The 17842-nt window shown below is 40.8% G+C and overlaps 1 protein-coding gene across 1 annotated transcript in view; it reads right to left on the bottom strand.

The window, feature by feature from the left end:
* MAST2 (microtubule associated serine/threonine kinase 2) overlaps positions 1–17842 on the bottom strand; it is a 201414-nt gene that overhangs the window by 89986 nt on the left and 93586 nt on the right. The window contains exon 5 of the mRNA XM_082483172.1: positions 13887–14093. Coding sequence (XP_082339298.1) covers positions 13887–14093 — 207 coding nt within the window. The remainder of the gene's footprint in view (positions 1–13886; positions 14094–17842) is intronic.

The following is a 17842-nucleotide window of genomic DNA, read 5'->3' as shown; positions in this document are numbered from 1 at the left end:
GTTCCCATGCCTCACCTCCCTCAGAATGAAAATTTTTTTCCTAATATCTCTTCTAAGTCTCACCTCTTCTAGTTTGAAGCCATTCCCCCTCATCCTATCACTACATGCCCTTGTAAAAAGTCCCTCTCCAGCTTTCTTGTAGGCTCCCCTCAGATACTGGAAGGCTGCTATAAGGTCTCCCTGGAGTCTTCTTTTCTCCAGGCTGCACAACCCCGACTCTCTCAGCCCTCGGATCATCTTCATGGCCCTACTCTGGACCCATTCGAACAGGTCCAAGTCCTTCTTATGTTGGGGGCTCCAGAGCTGGATGTAGTATTCCAGGTGGGGTCTCATGAGAGTGGAGTAGGGGGGCAAAATCACCTCCCTTGACCTGCTGGCCACACTTCTTTTGATGCAGCCCAGGATACAGTCGGCCTTCCGGGCTGTGAGTGCACATTGCTGGCTCCTGTTGATCTTCTCATCAACCAACACTCTCAAGTCCTTCTCCTCAGGGCTGCTCTCAATCCATTCTCTGCCCAGCCTGTATTTGTGCCTGGGATTGCCCTGGCCCATTCGCTCTAGTTGCAACAAATGTATGAAGCATAAGGATTTTCTCACACCTACAATGACAAACGAAATCCTTCTAAGGAACTATATTACTGTCTCTGCATGATAAGCAAAACATTTTGCAAAATTAGAACTAGAAACTTCTCACAAGTTCGAAAATAAAGCCTTTTGCATATGAGAAAGCGTGTCAAGAAAAACGCGCACTCACATAAATAGGTTACGAGAGGCAAGATGAGTTTTCTACTTTCTTTAACTCATAAAAACATTAATATGTCTTTGTGAATTCCTGATCCTGAGCTATTCCAAGCCTGAAGAAACCTCTCTCCTAATAAAATTCTTCTACTTGCCTTTCGGGATATTCAGTCTCCATCAATCACTCTAATGTACCTTCTCCATTTCATGCCCAACTTGTCCTGGGAAAAGACCACCTGCAGAACATTTTGGCAGCTCCTGCAATGATGGAGTATTTCTCTGCTGACCAAACGTGTAGTTTCCAAGGCTCTCCTAATGACACCACATCCACTGGACAGTTATAGATAGCCAATGTCAACGACTTCCCCAACTTCTCCTCCTTACCGTTACCAAAGTAGGACATTAATTAAGCCTGACATTAAATGAGAATGCAATTAGGGAAACAGTCCACATGAAACCCATTACTTTCTGGACTTCTTTCACAGCAGCTACATTTCTCATTAAATAAATTCACTTGGTGTAAGACCATCTTGGTTTAAATAAAACCTGTCATTTTACAAGTAAGCTGAACTCCTTGTAAAGTTGAAGTGGTACCAGGGAGATCATTGAGGTCATTTTGAAAAAGAATATCCCAAAGGTCAAAACTCTTGTGGCTGACTACATTTTAAGTTGACTATTTATCAAGAAAAGTTCCCACAAAATATTCTTGGCTATATTTTTTAAATATTTCAACCAGGATGAAACATGTACTAGTCCGGTAGTTTTCAAATGAAGATAACTTTCCCGAGTCACATTATCGTAAAGGAAAACTTACAATGGAAACCAGCTGAAATACTAATCGGAAAAAAACCTTCCTAATTGTTCAGTCACTTGAATGGTTACATTGCATTAAGTGTCCCATAAATATATAATCCTTTCAGACTTAACTTTAATAGTCATATACCTTTTTTGAATTGCCTCAAACTCACAAATTATTCACTGGAAATTTCCATAAATTAAAACCGTTTTACTAGCAAAGTAAAATTGTTTGAGGGAGTCACAAAAGAAAAGACACCTTCTTTCTCTATAAAGAGAATATCAATTTTATTTTAAACTTTAAATGGCGTACCTAACAAGCACAGAAAATTATTCTACTATAAGTAAGCGTAAGTTCACGCAGATGAACTGAAGAGACATCTGCTCTATATCACTAAAAATATAGTCAAAACTGTGCAATATGTAAAAACTCCAGCAGAAAACTTTGGTCTTTCAATACAAAGAAAGAAAAAAAGTTCTTCCTATATGCTCCTAAAAAAGGAGGGTTCCTTTAAAAAAGAAATTACATGGAAGATGTGTGTTGAGCTATTCGGGGCATCATTACTATTTGAACAGTGACCTACGCAAATGAAGAACAGACTGTCTTTGAGCAGAGTGCAATCTTAAGACACGTAAGTAACAGTCTGACAGAAAACATTAAGTTGAATATAACGTTAAGGTTCATCTTTCTATCATTACTGGCTAGGTTATACAATCTTAGATTTCTTCCTTTTTAGGCAGAAATCACCCCATCTCCAGAAATCACCAAGCCGATACGGAACTAAAGACACATACTCTTCTGCTACAGTGGTTCACGCAGATTTCAGTTCCCACCTCTGTATAAAGGGGCTCCCAAAGACACATTTATCTGAGGTTAAACCGAGACCTGATGGCCAAATTTTTGGGGGGTGAAAAAACAACCAAACTTCCCTCTGGAGCGCGTTTCCCATGCAGGGGACATCCTAGTGACGGCACTAGTTAATGATTCAAAAGATCAGAAACCACGACGCTGAACTGAGGCAGAACTAGCTATCATCAGGCATTGTACACGCATATGCCTGAATAAAAGCTGCCAACTTCTCATGTAACTTTAATCCGGCACAGTTACTGAATTAACAGGGGTTGCCATCATAGTGCATAGCCTGAAACGCTATCTAATCACTACAATATCACTGCGCAGCTTAAGCGTAAGCAACTGCTCTGATTTCATAGTCCTGAAACAACTGTTACAAAACTGCACTCACTTAGGTACAGAGGATGTTAACTACAGTTCTACTACCACAATTAGTATTTTCGAAATGAAAATACTACCAAATAGTGATAAGAAGCAAGCACTGCTAAAACACAAAGTTAATTGTGCCCCAAATCCTATGAATATTTAAATAAGAAAGGTTTGTTCTTTGTATTTCTATTTAGAAAAATATCGCTTATTAGTATGCTAATATTCCGTGCAACACTATTCTTCCCAAATAGCACTAGTAAGATATTTGGCAACTTCAATACAACATAAGCTTAATATTATTTCAAGCTCACAAAATTGATGATTGGGCTCAGATGCCAAGGAAAGGTCAATTATCCTCTTTAAATAAGTTCCTAGAACTCACATTCTTTCCCTAGCCCTGTCTTCATTATGTGCGATTCAAATGTCAGTTGTCTTATTTAATCGGATGTAACCTCGACACGCGATTCAAATGCCATAAAAAATGAGAAATGTCGTTTGAAAAACAGCAATACTGAACATCAGTTCTGAAAATCTCACTTCACGTTTCTGCAGAAATCTTCTAACGTTTTATCCAAAATGTTCTTTAAGACACTCAGCAAGGCTTGCAAGAACCACAGCATCACGGAGAGCGGCTACAACCTCCGTGTCCTCATCCAAAGATTTTCCCTCCTCTGCACCAGCCAAAATTCAGCCAAAGGAAAACACAGATTGAGCCTCCCGTTGCCACCATAGCATTTCTTCATCTTTATCATGTATTATTTATCACAATGCACTTAAAACTTTCTTTCTAACCTGTAATACAGCATTAATGAATTCACTGTGCGACAGCGTTGGCAAACAGGAAGGTATCTTAATCTCTTCTCCTGCCACTCTAACCTGCATCAGCCTCTCCACGAAGACCTCCAAGAAGAGCACTCGCATCGCCTTCAGTTCTTTACAGAATTCTTCCACCTCTGGCTCCCCGCGCTGAGTAACAAGCCCCGGCTATTGCTAAATTCTCCCGTAACGGGGTTTTTGTATATATCCCAAAGAACTGTAACTCACAGTCCTTGACAGACGTTGCCCATAACCCATTCCAACAAGACTGCTGTGACAAAGCAAATGTGAAAAAGCGGGCGTTATTACCCTCTGCTTTACCGGGAAACTGCAGCGCAGAGCTTAAAGGACAAATTAAGATAAAAAGCAGCAGCAAAGGCGGTTGGCACACTCTGTGCCTTCGTAGGGATGGAGGACTGAAGAAGAACTACCGTGGATGGTTAAATCTAAACCAAGAAAAGACACAAGGAATTAAGGTAAAATGAACAAAGCAAACGGCAAAGAGAGGGAACAAAGTTGTTATTTAACTGGGTGAATTAAGAGGCATTTTTGTTACTCAAATCACAACTAGTATTGCTCAGAACAGCGAAAAGGGCTCTCCTCATCTATACAAGACCACAAATTTCCAAGACCCATCTCACGGCAGCGCCCTGTGCAGAGACGGTGCCAAGGGCCAGCGTGGTGCCTCCAGGCTCGGGGCTACAGCCGGTAACCAGCAGGCAGGGAGCGCTTTCACCTCTTTGACACCACACTACCCAGAAGCCCAAATCAAGCCTGAACTCTAAATCGAGCTCTGGCATCGGATTTGTTTCTAGGTAATTATCAGACCGTTTGCTCCAACCTGAATCTCCAGTGCAGGACCTTCCACTCCGCAGCTTCTTTCCCCGTTTCTTGGTTAACACACTTAGGTTCAACGGAAACGTTGAGGATATCGTAAAGCCCTCGCATTTACCACGGCTTTTCTGAGACAAAAAGCTTATTTTGTAGGATGTTGGCTAAGAAGAGTTATTCTGGGAGCAAGGGGAACGCTAATGTAATGAACAGACTAAGAGGATGAATTTTACATTTTCGAGCATAAATTCTTAATGAAGTTAGAGCACAGGATAAGAATAGACTTTACAAAATAAGCCATGGTACAGAAGAGACATGAGAAATCAAAACCGTGCTTGGGAAACATCATGAGTGCTGGTATACAAAAAAAAAAAAAAAAAAAAAAAGGATAAAAAGTTCATCCAGTTTAGTTTTAAAGGCAGAATCACATCCTAATTTGGCCATGAATTTTTAACAGAAATTGGTCCCTATTTTAGTTATTCCTTTGGAATAATATGTATCGTCACAGCAAAAGCTTAGCTTTTAATCTGAAAGTCTGGGAAAGCCGTGATAACATATCATCAACCAGCAGGCAAACAAATTACTCAAGGTTGTGAGCCTCAGAAAAATATATAATGTACAAGACAGAATGAACATGAGAACAAGCCCAGAACACTGATTTTTATATAACTACAGGTTGATACATCTCTATAAACTGTTTTACAGTAATTCTGGGACACCCACAAAGGCGATGCGTTACAAAAGTAATGTTTCCAAAAATATACGTAATATTTAGAAGCTCTTCTAATGAAGACGTTTATTTTATATATGACGTCTAATATGTACGTCCACCTATATATAAGTAGGGCCGTACATGTTAGAGGTCTGGAACACAGAAGCAGATTTAATAAATTAAGATAAATTGGCCCAAACTGAATCCTCTGCTTTGAAATAAAAGTACAGCATAGACAGATACGGAACTCAATGATTTCTGCAGTCTCCAGAGAAAAATTCATTTTAAAATACTAAAAGCAAAATCTAAAAGTTTGCAATGCCAAATCTTACTACACTCTACTGTAACACATTAAAAGTGGCACAAATAAATCTAAACAATATAGCAATAAATGAAAATATATAAAAGAATTGCTCATTTTTAACTAAATATGACTTACATAGCCTGCCTCACCAATGACCTTTTAAACCATCTCAGATATAAAGAAAAAAGAAAATGTTGATAAATGGGAATATTCATCTTATACTCGCTTTACTTTCTTCCAAATTTTGATTAGCAGATCTAGCATTAGACAGATTTTACAGATTTGGGGGGGGGGGGGGGAGGAGGATCAAAATTTAAGCAAAATTTATGCAATTTTTAGTATTTTCTAACAACACCAAATTTAGGTTTCTGCACTACCTATGATAACGCAAACAGTAATAAAAAGCAAATAATATTTCCAGCTTGTCCAATTATTTGGTACAACACACAAACTCCTAAACAAACAGACAAGCCCGGACAGCACAGATCAGGCATGCAAACAAACACCACCTGCTCACCCGAAGAACGTACTTTGTCCAGAGAAACTATGACTTGCAAAATTATTAAATAAAGTACTTTTCGCAATACCAAACACTTACAACAACAGTATGTAAAAAGTAGACTGTGGCCCTCTACGGTGTAGTCCGCAGCTGCCCTTGTTTTTAATAAGAAGGGGAAAGTTGCAGAAGCGACAGGTCACAGTTTTATGATCCATCTCGATATCAGAGGAGGCTGCGCACGCTAAGCCATGGGGTGCGGGCTGGAACACGTCCCCATGGGCTGTTCCTCTGTGCCAAAGACGAACGCGGCTGTAATCAACTCCATTTGGTTCAAATTAATTGCAAGTTCTCTGCGAGGGCACTGCAGACACTCATGAGTTAAAGGAACACTTCTGGTCGATATTTATGTGTTGATTCACTTGGAAAATTGGACGTTTAATGATTTTGGAATCTTCCAGTTTCTCGGAAGCAGAATGAACAAACAGTTGCATTAAAATGAAGTGTGGAGGAAACAAACTGATAAGGATTTTTACCAGATTTCTTTTGGTTGAATTTTTTGCCCTTAAAACTTTGATGAGCATTATAACTTGACCTGTTCTGCTGTTATTTTAAGTTTCTCGTCTATTGAGAAATAAAACAGAATGACAGGAACACAAAAATAGGAACAATACAATAGAAAGCATAAATAATAATGTTCACCGTCTCGGGCAAGCTATAACGCGAACGCGCATTATCACTTCTAGTTGTGCAGCAGGTCTTCTAATAGAAACAAAAGTATCGCTTCCACAACTTTTTTGTTTAGTGTTTATATAAATAAATGCCCATCTCAGCCCAGAGATGTGACAACGCGACGCTCGTGGCACAGCGCGTCTTTCCCAGACGGCTGGATCAATAACATCCCTGCTCTAAAGATCTGAAGGTCTAAAGAAAGGAAAGGACAGGGAGGACAGGAAGGAAAACAAAAGCACACAGAGCTCTTTCACCACAGCAAAGATTACGGTTTGAAGATTTTATTTTAGAACATCAATAATTCATAATGACAGTGTAATGTAAACTAGGTTAGAAGATTATGCTCTCAAGTACCACACAAGGGATTGAATGACAGAATAATAACCACTAGCCAAAGTAGCAAAAATTTTAGGAGATAAACGAGGGGAAGAGAGAACTCGGAGGACCAGAACAAGCATATTTGAGATGAACAAACAAAAACAGGAAAAGAGAGATACTGAAGAAAAGGGGAGTAGGGATGCAGCCTGTAGAAAAGAGCAGGCAAGGATGCATTATAGAGGGTGACGCTCTCTTGAAGGCCTTCCGGCATGGGACAGTTCTGGATATTCTAACAGGAGCTTAAATTTGAGACAAAAGTTCACCATAGCTCAGGGTAGCGAGACACAGCTGAACTGGGAAAGAATTTTTAAAACTGGTGCAATGTTACCCTGAAATCTTCTTTCCTTCTTTACAATTCCAAACTTTCCTTAAGCTTTGGGGTTAATATTGATCCACTAACTGCTTTATCTACCCTAATTAGGAATTACAACTCATGGCTTCAAACAGTAACATTCTAAGAAAACAGATCTGAAAGGAATCTCCTGCTCGTGGGCAGGAATAGTCCCGTGCTAATGCAAGCAGCTGTGTCCTATCAGCTCTGTTTCTCCCCAGCTCAAGTCTGTTCAGTTGACACTAGGTACTCGCTATGAGGACATCTCTACTATTAGCGCTTCAGTGCGGGATATTAACGGGCCTGTCTGCACACTCACCGATTTTCCCAATCAAAGCTGGTTGCCTCATAGTACAATTAAAAACAAGTTTTGGAAGATGCACGGAACTGTCTATCAAGAATAATAAACACATGACTGCCTGGTTAAGAATATATAGTTCTTTCTCAGAATGATTCCCTTGCCAGGAACGCTTCAGCGCACGGGTTGTTTCTGCATCTGTAGTCAAGATCAAAAGGTCTTTGAGGAAGAGACTATGTGGAAGGCAGAATTTTGTATAGAACTGAGCACGTTACTATTGTTTAAGGAAATGGCTGTTTGATGATAAGGACAGAAAAAGAAAAGCTTCAATATTTACTACAGTCTCTTAAGAACCTACCGAGCTTTTCGTTCCTCACGGGAACGAAGTTGCTAGCTTGTCCCAACCATCCCAAACTCTGGATAGCGCAGGGGTAGTAAATGAGTCAGCTCATATGCAGGTGTACCAGCAGATCACAGCCTTCAAACACAATTGTACAGAAAAACCAGTTATGAGTGTCGTGGTTTAGGCCAAATCCACCACTGGGGACCCGAGGGACCCCAGACGGGACCGACAGATGCTCCCCTCTACCCCTCTACAAAGAGAGAGGCAGAGGAGGAAAAAGAGACTTACGAGTTTAGAAGAAACTAAACTACTTTAATGAAATATTAATAATAAAATAAAAGGAAATAATGAAAAATATATACAAAACCGTATCAAGCTCCCGAGATGACAATCACGTCACCGGCTGGCACTGGGGCAGTCCCAGGCTGGACTCAGTAACGGACGGGAACTGGATTCCGGATCTGGAGTCAGGATTGGGATCACAGGCAGAGAGAGTCCTCCTCAGACGTCGGCCATTGAAGGAAGAGCCCGTGACCCTTTGGTCCCTCAGCTTTTATACTGAGCATGAGGCAGATGGGATGGAATACCCTGTTGGTCAGTTTTGGGTCACCTGTCCTGTCCGCTCCTCCCTCCAGGTGGGACCCCACTATGCTTTTCCGCTTCCGACCCTCCAACGTGGCAAATAACAAAGTTGGTTGGCCTTGGCTGTTATGACAATAAGTGTAAGCAGGAGCCTCTCTGCATGCCATGCCTGGGCATCAGCTATAAACAATTGGTCTTATCACTCTGAGAGACTGAACACTGTCTGCACAATATGCAGTTAATTTCAGTTGTTAGAAGAGGCCCAGCTAAGAAGCGAAGTTACTGAACAAAATTGGTTCTGTTTTACCTCAAACCAGGACATGAGCCACTTGGTTTATAGTCGGAATGGCTAGCAAACGTTAAAGCCCTCCAACTTCTGAAGTCACAAGTACATACTTTCCCCTGGGAGCCTCTGCTTTCCCAGGTCAAACCACCAAGTTATGCTTTACAAGCGGTCCCACGGAGGGCAGCCAAACGGTGAGCCTGGAACAAGACAAGAATTCACACCTCAGGCTCCAAACCCCAGGGTTTAACTCTTCTGCTACTGCAGCTCCCGGCAGGAAGCAGGGATTTCAGCATTTACATAATGTCTTCACGTGAAAAAATTATACCATTCAGGCCACCACGCCTGAATATTTCCAACCATGTGGCAAGCACATGGACAGTTTCCCATCAGCATAATAAAGATAAAAAGTTATCTGAGCCTGTCAAGCTTTAGGTATCCCCAATATGTCCCTCCCCTGTAGTTTCCATCTCCTAGATGGGAAAGACTATTCCCAAGAATAATAACTGGTCCAAAAGAAAAGGAATAAAGAGAAAAATTTCCATTAAAAAAGAAATGAATTCTGGGAAACTCATTCATTCATTCAATGTGAGATGTAGATTACAATTCAGTTGCCAAAAGATTACCTACTCAAAATTCACCATTTCATATTATGCATAATGATATATTCACAAAGTTGTTCTGTTACTCATTATTCCTGAATTGCTTATCTACATTGTTTCCCAAAGTGACATTATACTGTCTTGCAGTCAACTCTGACCAATTATTTAGCACATTTAAGAAAGCAGAACCTGTACCAAATCAAGCACTAAACTTGCTGCAAAAACAGAACCATTTCCAAATGTCACTCAAGCTGAATACAGTCCTCTTCATTAATCCTCTGACACTTGTCAAATAGGAAATTCTAACTAAAATAAACTCTTAAAACCTGTATCAAGTGACTTTAAACTAAAAGGAAATTTAAGTAGAGATAGGAAACTATCACCAACTCTTGACAAGCCTTGAGCCGTTTCAAAATAAAAAATATAAAGAACCTCATCAAGTTTGAATTTTGAAATGGTTTTTATCACCCCTAAAAATATGCAGCTTCTGTTTACAGGTACTGCCCTGCTGTTGTAGAATGGATGTAGTCTTCAAAACCCAAAACACGGGTGATTTAAGGTGGCGCATGCCGAGAACACGTCTGTATACTATGGAAAGGATCTCTCCACCTGCCTGGAAGTAGGACTGGAGTGACAAGACCTTCATCCAGGCACAGCAGCAATCCCAATACATAAGAAAAAGAACCACAGTCTAACAGGAGACCCCATTCCAAGAAGGTGGATGTCTCCATCCCCACCCCATGGTGAAGATGAGCTGACCGGCACCCTGCAACGCCCGGGAAGCCCCATTTATTTACTGCATCAGAGCAGACTCGCTGAGGACGCCGCACGCTGAACCACGCTCATGCACCCAAACAAGCCATAGCTCTAAATATAGGTCTCCCCTCATCCTCTGCAACAGCTTGTACGAAAAAGGCTTTAAATAAAGGCAAGCAACCCTCCCAGTACATTTGCTGAACGTCTATGTATAATATATTCGTGTTACTTAACACAGTTATCGATTAAATGCTTGTTTCCTAGAATAGGCTTTTTATGTAAATAAATTAATATATTCTTAAATTATATCACAGATGTCCATAAAATCCTAATTATATAAAACTCATAATATTGTAATTACCCACTGATCAAGTAATTATATTCTGTGCTCAAACACTGAATATTTTGGAGCAGCATTAGGTTTCCCATTTTGTTTTACTTAAATAAGACAGCAAGGATCTGACCACCATCACGTTCAGAAATGGTGACCAGATTTTGTACGGGCTAGGAAAAAAAAAATAAAAATCTATGACCGTTCTGCAAAGCTATAAAAAAATTAATAGTTATCATCAATAGACTTTATTAAGGCTAGAACCTCCAAGGGAAAACATTCCTATAAAAATAATCTCCACCATATATCCCTATAAGAACATGTTCCACAACTGGCATGAAGTCATGAAATCAAAATAGCATGAGAAAATAGCCCTTGAATAATCCAGCTGAACCAAACTCTTCCCTTGATTTGTTACGGTAAAGCAAATTTCCACTGAGAGTCCACCTCACCTGCAGCAGCCAGAGATGCCAGAAATATGGCACCTGGACACTTTCATCCTTGTTACCAGAAATGAATTCATGTCCAGAATTACTGAAACTAGCTTATATCTTGCTGTGGGTGTTACACAGAGTGTAACATCTTCTGAAATGGTGGGAAATGCACGTTCCTTTAATCTCAAGGCCCATCACTTCCAAGTTAGAACAATTAATTCATGACATCTTTTAAGCAACTTGATATCAAGAAAAGCTGTAAATCCATATTTTGATTAAATTAAAGGACAAATATGGTTGTACAAAGACTTGCCAACTCATAAAGAGGACCAGCTGTGAAACATGGCCTCATTTTCTTCTTCAGTAATTTGACTGTCCTGCTACCCGCAGAAGAGTGCAAGCCAGATCCCAAATACAAGACTCAATGCTTCCGTTTAATTTTGGACATCATTCTCTTTTCTTCCTAAAGACACATGACCTTAATTCCAACCTACGGTTGCATCAACTATAGCAGCCTTATTTCACCTGCTATCAATTTATTTTTATTGTAATCACTTCACATTTCCTTTTACTCTTTTGAAAGTTTTACGTTATTTTCAATTGTTCAAAGGCTATATATAAAATATTTGCACTCTTAACTAGATCGGTTCCTTCAGAAGCCGTGAACTTCCACGCTAGCTGTGGAACATACTTGACATCAGACGCACCAACAGTTTTTCACCCATCCATGTAAAAATATTAATGACACCACGAAAAATAGGCAAGAAGGGGAGACCCACGTAGGTACTTGCGAACACAGTATACAGATGGTGAAAAATGAGAAAGATTTAACATTAAGGCACACGTTTTTCTAGTTACGTGTTCCACCAGTTCCTAGTATCACTTGCATAGCCCTGGAAAGGAACCACAGCCGGGCTAACCTGAGGGCGTTAAACCGAGTCGATCAACGATGGCAATAACTGGCCGAGATGAACCTCTGCTCTGGGCAGGCAGGAATGGCTATCACTGGTACCGTAACCAAGTAAACAAAACTACAACAAAGGCAGGCAGGATAAAACAGGATCAAGTGCCGCACAGGTGAAAGCAACAAGGACAAAAATAAAAAGTTATTATAGTAGACCTAAGCTGCTACACAGAGCTACGTATCTGTGAATCATCAACCATCCAGTACTTAAAGAGCAGATGGCTGGAAGGTCCCCATATGTGAAAAATATTATTGCCGAGGAGAGTCCATAGTAACAGTGGAATATAACCCGACACTAAAACTTCTATATGAACTATTCTTAAAGAGGAAATTATTCACTGGCCCATGTCAAAAGCCTGAAGATTGAAGGGTTCTCAGAGGAAAAAAAGCATTAAGTACAAAACGGCTTTTGAAAATAATCAATAATCATTAGGTCTCCTCTCCAAAAAGAACAGTTCTCAACTGACTTTAAGAGTTATCCAATTTTGATAATTAATTACTACTTGCTAGTCTGTTAATTAGCCCTAATGCTAAACAGCATTTAATCCCATGTAATCACCCTTGTAAAGGAACATTACCCAATGCTAGCTTTTAAATAACAAAAAATAATTTAAAATTACATTGATGACAACGACACTAAAATGTGGAGACCGCTCTTTAGTCACTTCGCTGCAAGTGCTGCCAAAATGAGCACCACAGTAGGAATTTTCAGCAAGTGTTGTCCAACGCGCAGGGAAAGCAGCAGGCGCGCTGCGCAAGCACCTCTCCAGCGCACAGTACACCAAGTGCGAACCTATGTGACATCCCTTTCCTTCGCTGACAACCTGATTTCCACCCAACAGATGTAATCTATGTTACTCTCCATCAGAGGGACAGATGCCTAAAATAGCTCAACTTCAAATTTTCTTGTTACCCCTACCAGAGCCGGCCAGCAAGAGCAATCTCCCTCTGAAATAACAGTCTGGAGCCAGGGGCTATTGCATTACCACCTGATGAGCAACTGAAATTTGACCAGCTACATCCACACTGCAGCATGTGAACTTCAAAACCAGCCCTCTGCTGGCTCTGCTGGCTCAAGTTTTCAGTAGGTACCACCGAGCTCCGATTTCATAACCGCACACACAAAGATCTCTATCTTGCGTTAGCCTTTGTCTGTGGCTACCTCACTGGGTGAAGTTTCTTCTTAGCGAAGAAGCTGAAGGTTTCCACCGGGGCTGCTGATGGCCGTACGTGTTCCATAACAGCACAACGTGGAGGAAGAGCTATCACTGAAGGAAAACTACATCTGCCCAGCTCTCAAACGCTTTAATACAAACTGAGCCGGTTTGGACTTTTTTTGGTTTACGAACTCTTGTACCCCACATTTAAGCCTCCTAACAACAGGCTTGATTTTACTCGTCATCCTTTGTAGACCCTGGGTCTGGAGACAGAGGCTAGAGATGCCTGCTAGCGTCTCGAAGAAACTAATGTGGATTTACAGCAAATAGAATAGAGCCCAGTACGTTAGCATGCACCCGCTACTCTGGGCACGGATTTTTAAGGACCCCACTGTAGCCGGTTTTACTTTTAAGTTGCTTCTCTCGACATCAGTGATACCTGCGGGGGTTTCTTTGCTCCACGGTACAAGTCGCACGTGCACTCAGAAGCTAGCACACGGTACAACCAGGAATTTGCATGCACACACAAGTAGACAGGTTTGCATTCCTCCATTAATTTTATATTCTTCCCTACGTAGGGCCTTAAACTACACATGAGCTAGAAAAATTTGTGCCAACAAGCAACATCAACCTGAACCCTAAACGACAGGAAGTAAATCACAACTACAACACTGTTCCCTTCTGTTAGAAGTTATTGTTTTAAACTATAAAGCTGGTAAGTTCACAAATGGTTACACCAACACCAAGCCGTTAGAAATCCCTAGTTGATACCTCTCCTTACCTCCACTGAAAGGGATGGCTGTAGGATGGACTAGACGGATTGCTCTGGGGTTGTGAGTTCAGGTAAAATACTAGAGGAGAAGTAACAAGTGCGCAGTCAGCACTAAATGGGAATTTAAGGTGCTGCAGACCTGGAGCAGATGTAGGAGAGAACATGTGCTGATGAACATCACTTCCTCGGCAGTGGGAGTACAAAGGAGAGGAGATTCTGACAAGGTACCACAGTAGAAAAAAAATAAATCAGGGTCAATATCACATCTTCTGCTTCAATAAAGGAAAAAAAAAAGATACTTCCAAAATACAAGTTATATCTTCTTAATACAAGCAATAAACTAAGTCATCCGTTTGATTATCATCCAAACCAAAGTATATTTGTCAGTCAATATAATATCTAGTCAACATTATTTATCTACTATGAAAATCTTCCAATCTGGAACTATCCAAATCCTCTTTGGTAGTGATTCCCAGGTTTCTGGAATACACACCACTGTCAATCCTTCATGTAAAACATTTAATTGAGAAGAATTAACTAAGTTGGTAATGGCACCAGTAACAGACATTTATACCACAGCCTTCACAATTTGGGAGCCATGGTTCCACGCCACGGCTGTGGCAACAATAGAAATACGCAATTGTGAAAACATGAATTACACAAACCATGAACTAGAAAACAACAGCGTTTTACAACAACGACTAATTAAGCCTGAAAGCAGCACTGCAAAATGGCTTGACTCTAATTTTAGCTATGAGGAAACTGAGGCACAAAGAGGTTAAGTGACTCGTTCACAGCGCATCCATGGCAGCATCAGGATTACGGCCGAGGACATCCATTTCCAGCTCTGTGCTCAGTTCTGTAAACTATACTGCCGTTGCAGGGTTAGCAGCCAACGCGTATGGCTATACACAGAGAGCACAGAAAATTTCTCAAAGCAGCTGCTTTCCAAAAAAGCTGCAAACAGACTTCTACATAAACATAAAAAAGAGGTTCTAACACCTACTTTATTGAACTATACACGAGGAGATGTCCTTCACTAGAAATAAAGTAAAAATTAACTTACAAATACTGGTATTATAAAGTGTGCTTATGCATTAGAATACAAACTAGTGCCACTGTATTTTCACAACTATAACTTTGATCTTGATTGAGGGATGGAAAAAGTTTCTATTTACCATATTTAAACACGGAAGTGAGCAAAAGGGAAATGTGGGGCCTGCTTCAGTTTTGGTTAGCATTCAGATATTTTACAGTGAAAGTCCTGAAGTCAAGCACGTTTGTCAATATTCCTTGCTTTAAATTTCCTAATGAATCCAAATCCTTATCAGTAAGTAACCTTTACATATTGGAAATCCTCCCCACAAGCAATCTCTGCTTAAACAGCTGATGAGCTTTGCGGTCCGCAGACAGCAAAGGTTAAGCCTGTCTCTTACCCTGCTCTTCCCTTCACTGACTATACGATAGATTCATTTAACCTCCTCTACTTATACACATAGTATTAAATACACGATTTCCTTAATTTTAACTAATAGAAAAAACAAATATAATTCCGAACATCATAAATAGCAGTTTTCATTAGTAGATTTCAAAGCATTTGTAAAGGACACAAGCATTAAAAAGGAACTGCTTGTTTAAATTTCGTTTGTAGAAATACAGGCGTCAATGTAAATAAAGATCTTTTGCTTTGAATTCAAGAGTTTTCAATAGCATTCTTAATTTTAAAAGACAACAAAGGTAGAAAAGGTTTCTGCAGATTTGAGCCCTGTGACAGCTTTCTGGCGGATTATTGAAAGCCCTTTTTAAATCTGAAGAGTGATCAAACTAGAAAGACAGAGTTATAAACATTCATTTTTACTACATTAATTGATGCTTGGTACAAAACCTAACCACACTGTACCCCATTTAAAAACATTTAAATATTGCTCTTTTTTGGCTATACTTTATGGCAGATGCTCCGCAAAAGTAAAATGTTAAAGCTTCCAAATGAAATTTCATGTGCAGCCAAATAAGCATGACAGATAAAGAAAGTTCTAACAAATCAAAGCAATGTCTATTGGCCACAGAAAACTCAAGCTTGTTTTTCTTCAGAGTTTCAATCTGAAATGTTTAAGCGCAATTTATTTTTCACAACAGTCCTTACTGGATCCGCAGAGACGGGGCTCCAAGCCTCTGTTTCCTCCGTTTCATCATTGTGCTGATACACTACGTTTCTCCCCAGCATAAGAGGCTTAGAGCCGGGAAGGAGAGCCCACCGTTATCACTCCAACGCAGAGCACAGAACAATCAGTGCAATTCCAAGCTCTTCACGTACCCCCAGTGTCACAGAGACCTCAGGAGTTCAGTAATGGTCCAGATTAATCGCATTGCTCGTGTCAAAAACCTAATTATTTAAAAAAAAAAAAAAAAAAAACCAAAAAAAATCTTCTACGAGTCTATTCATAGCATCCAGAGAAAGGAAATAAAGCCCACCAGGATGAAACGAAGGCGCAGAAAAGTCCAAGACACAAACTAGCCATCTGACCCGTCACGCAGCCAGCCGCACAGTCCTGACACGCTCAGGCTGAGCCATGGGCAAATCCGCGACAAACTTCTCCCGGGCTTCAAGGAGCAGGAACAGTCGCTCTCACCAAATCGAAAAGCGAGCGTAAAAGCCAAAGGGAGCGATGGCACGCTTGAAAGGATCCTGGCAGAAATCTCACGCAGCGGCTTGAAAACTCACACTGCGATAGGAATAGAGTCCCCGCTCCCACCCGAAGCCCTTGCAGAGTCATCAGCGGTGCAAAGAGCAGCTGTTCTCCACCGCCGGGGGAAACGTGTGAAGCGTCCCCTTTTCAGAAATCAATCCCCTTAAGAACACGCGCAACTTTATTCTTAAAACATCTTCCTGTACCTCCCAAGCTGCATTTCAGCTACAAACTTTATGGATTCTGGGACTGAAAGCAGAGCAACAGCAATCGCAGCAGCCCGGGGAGCCAAACACTGACAGAGGGGAGGGGAAGGGAAGGGGGGGGGGGAGAGGTTGGGGAACACTTTCATCAGGAGACAATGTTCCCTTGTACAATGCAAGTCTTGCAGTTTTGTTTGCAAATGGCGACTTCAATCAGCTCAAAATCAATTTCGTGCTATTAACAAAACTGTCCCAAAATAACGTCCAACATCTTTTAAATGTGTATTTGTAAGAAGGTAGCTTTTGCCCTAAAAATTCCAAATATAGACCAACTTTAAAGTGTCAAAGACTTTATTTAGGCAGGTAAAGACTGCTATTCACAAGCACCCATCAACCAAGCCAAATTCCAGATTACAACTCATGTCTTCAGATCCTCCCATGATCCCAACCATAGCAGGAGTGCCCCGCACTACAAGATCACAACCTCACCACAGCTACAGCCCATCAGGAGAACAAACTGCCAGTCCGGTCTCAGAAGTAAGGGCCCGGGTGCCTTAGGGTGACTGCTCCTTAAACAACCAGAGCCCCTGCCCTTGCCCCCTCCCCCCCCGCCATGCCTGCAGAGCAAGAAAGCACAGCAAGCGACAAAAGGTACAAATTTGGTATGTTACATCTAATTTTATTATACTTATTAAATGGGAACCTGGATTAAGTAGTGCAAACTTGATGATAAAAACTGCACAAAAGACACTTAAATCCTAGATGAAAACCTCCATAAATTCTTTGTGTCTGAGATTACAGTATATACACAACTCTAAAATCTCCCTTTATTCACGAAATCAGTTCTTTTATAGAAACAATGCTTTCAAACTATTTTTAAAGCCCAATACACGAATAGCAACACTCCTACAGAGCCCTGCAGGAATAATTCGGCACATTCCACCTCCAGAGCCAGCCCCACATATCAGCTTAAGAGCACTGGGTTATTTTTGATCTGCTTCAATGCAGCTCAGAGAAGGATGGAGTGGTTAGAAAATACCATCTCTTTATCTCCCCATCTATAAAAAGGATCATA

Source organism: Vanellus vanellus, assembly GCF_965231255.1.
Source record: "Vanellus vanellus genome assembly, chromosome: 5".
NCBI lineage: Eukaryota > Metazoa > Chordata > Aves > Charadriiformes > Charadriidae > Vanellus > Vanellus vanellus.
Note: the sequence above shows the minus strand (reverse complement) of the source record. Positions and strands in the feature narration are given on the sequence as shown.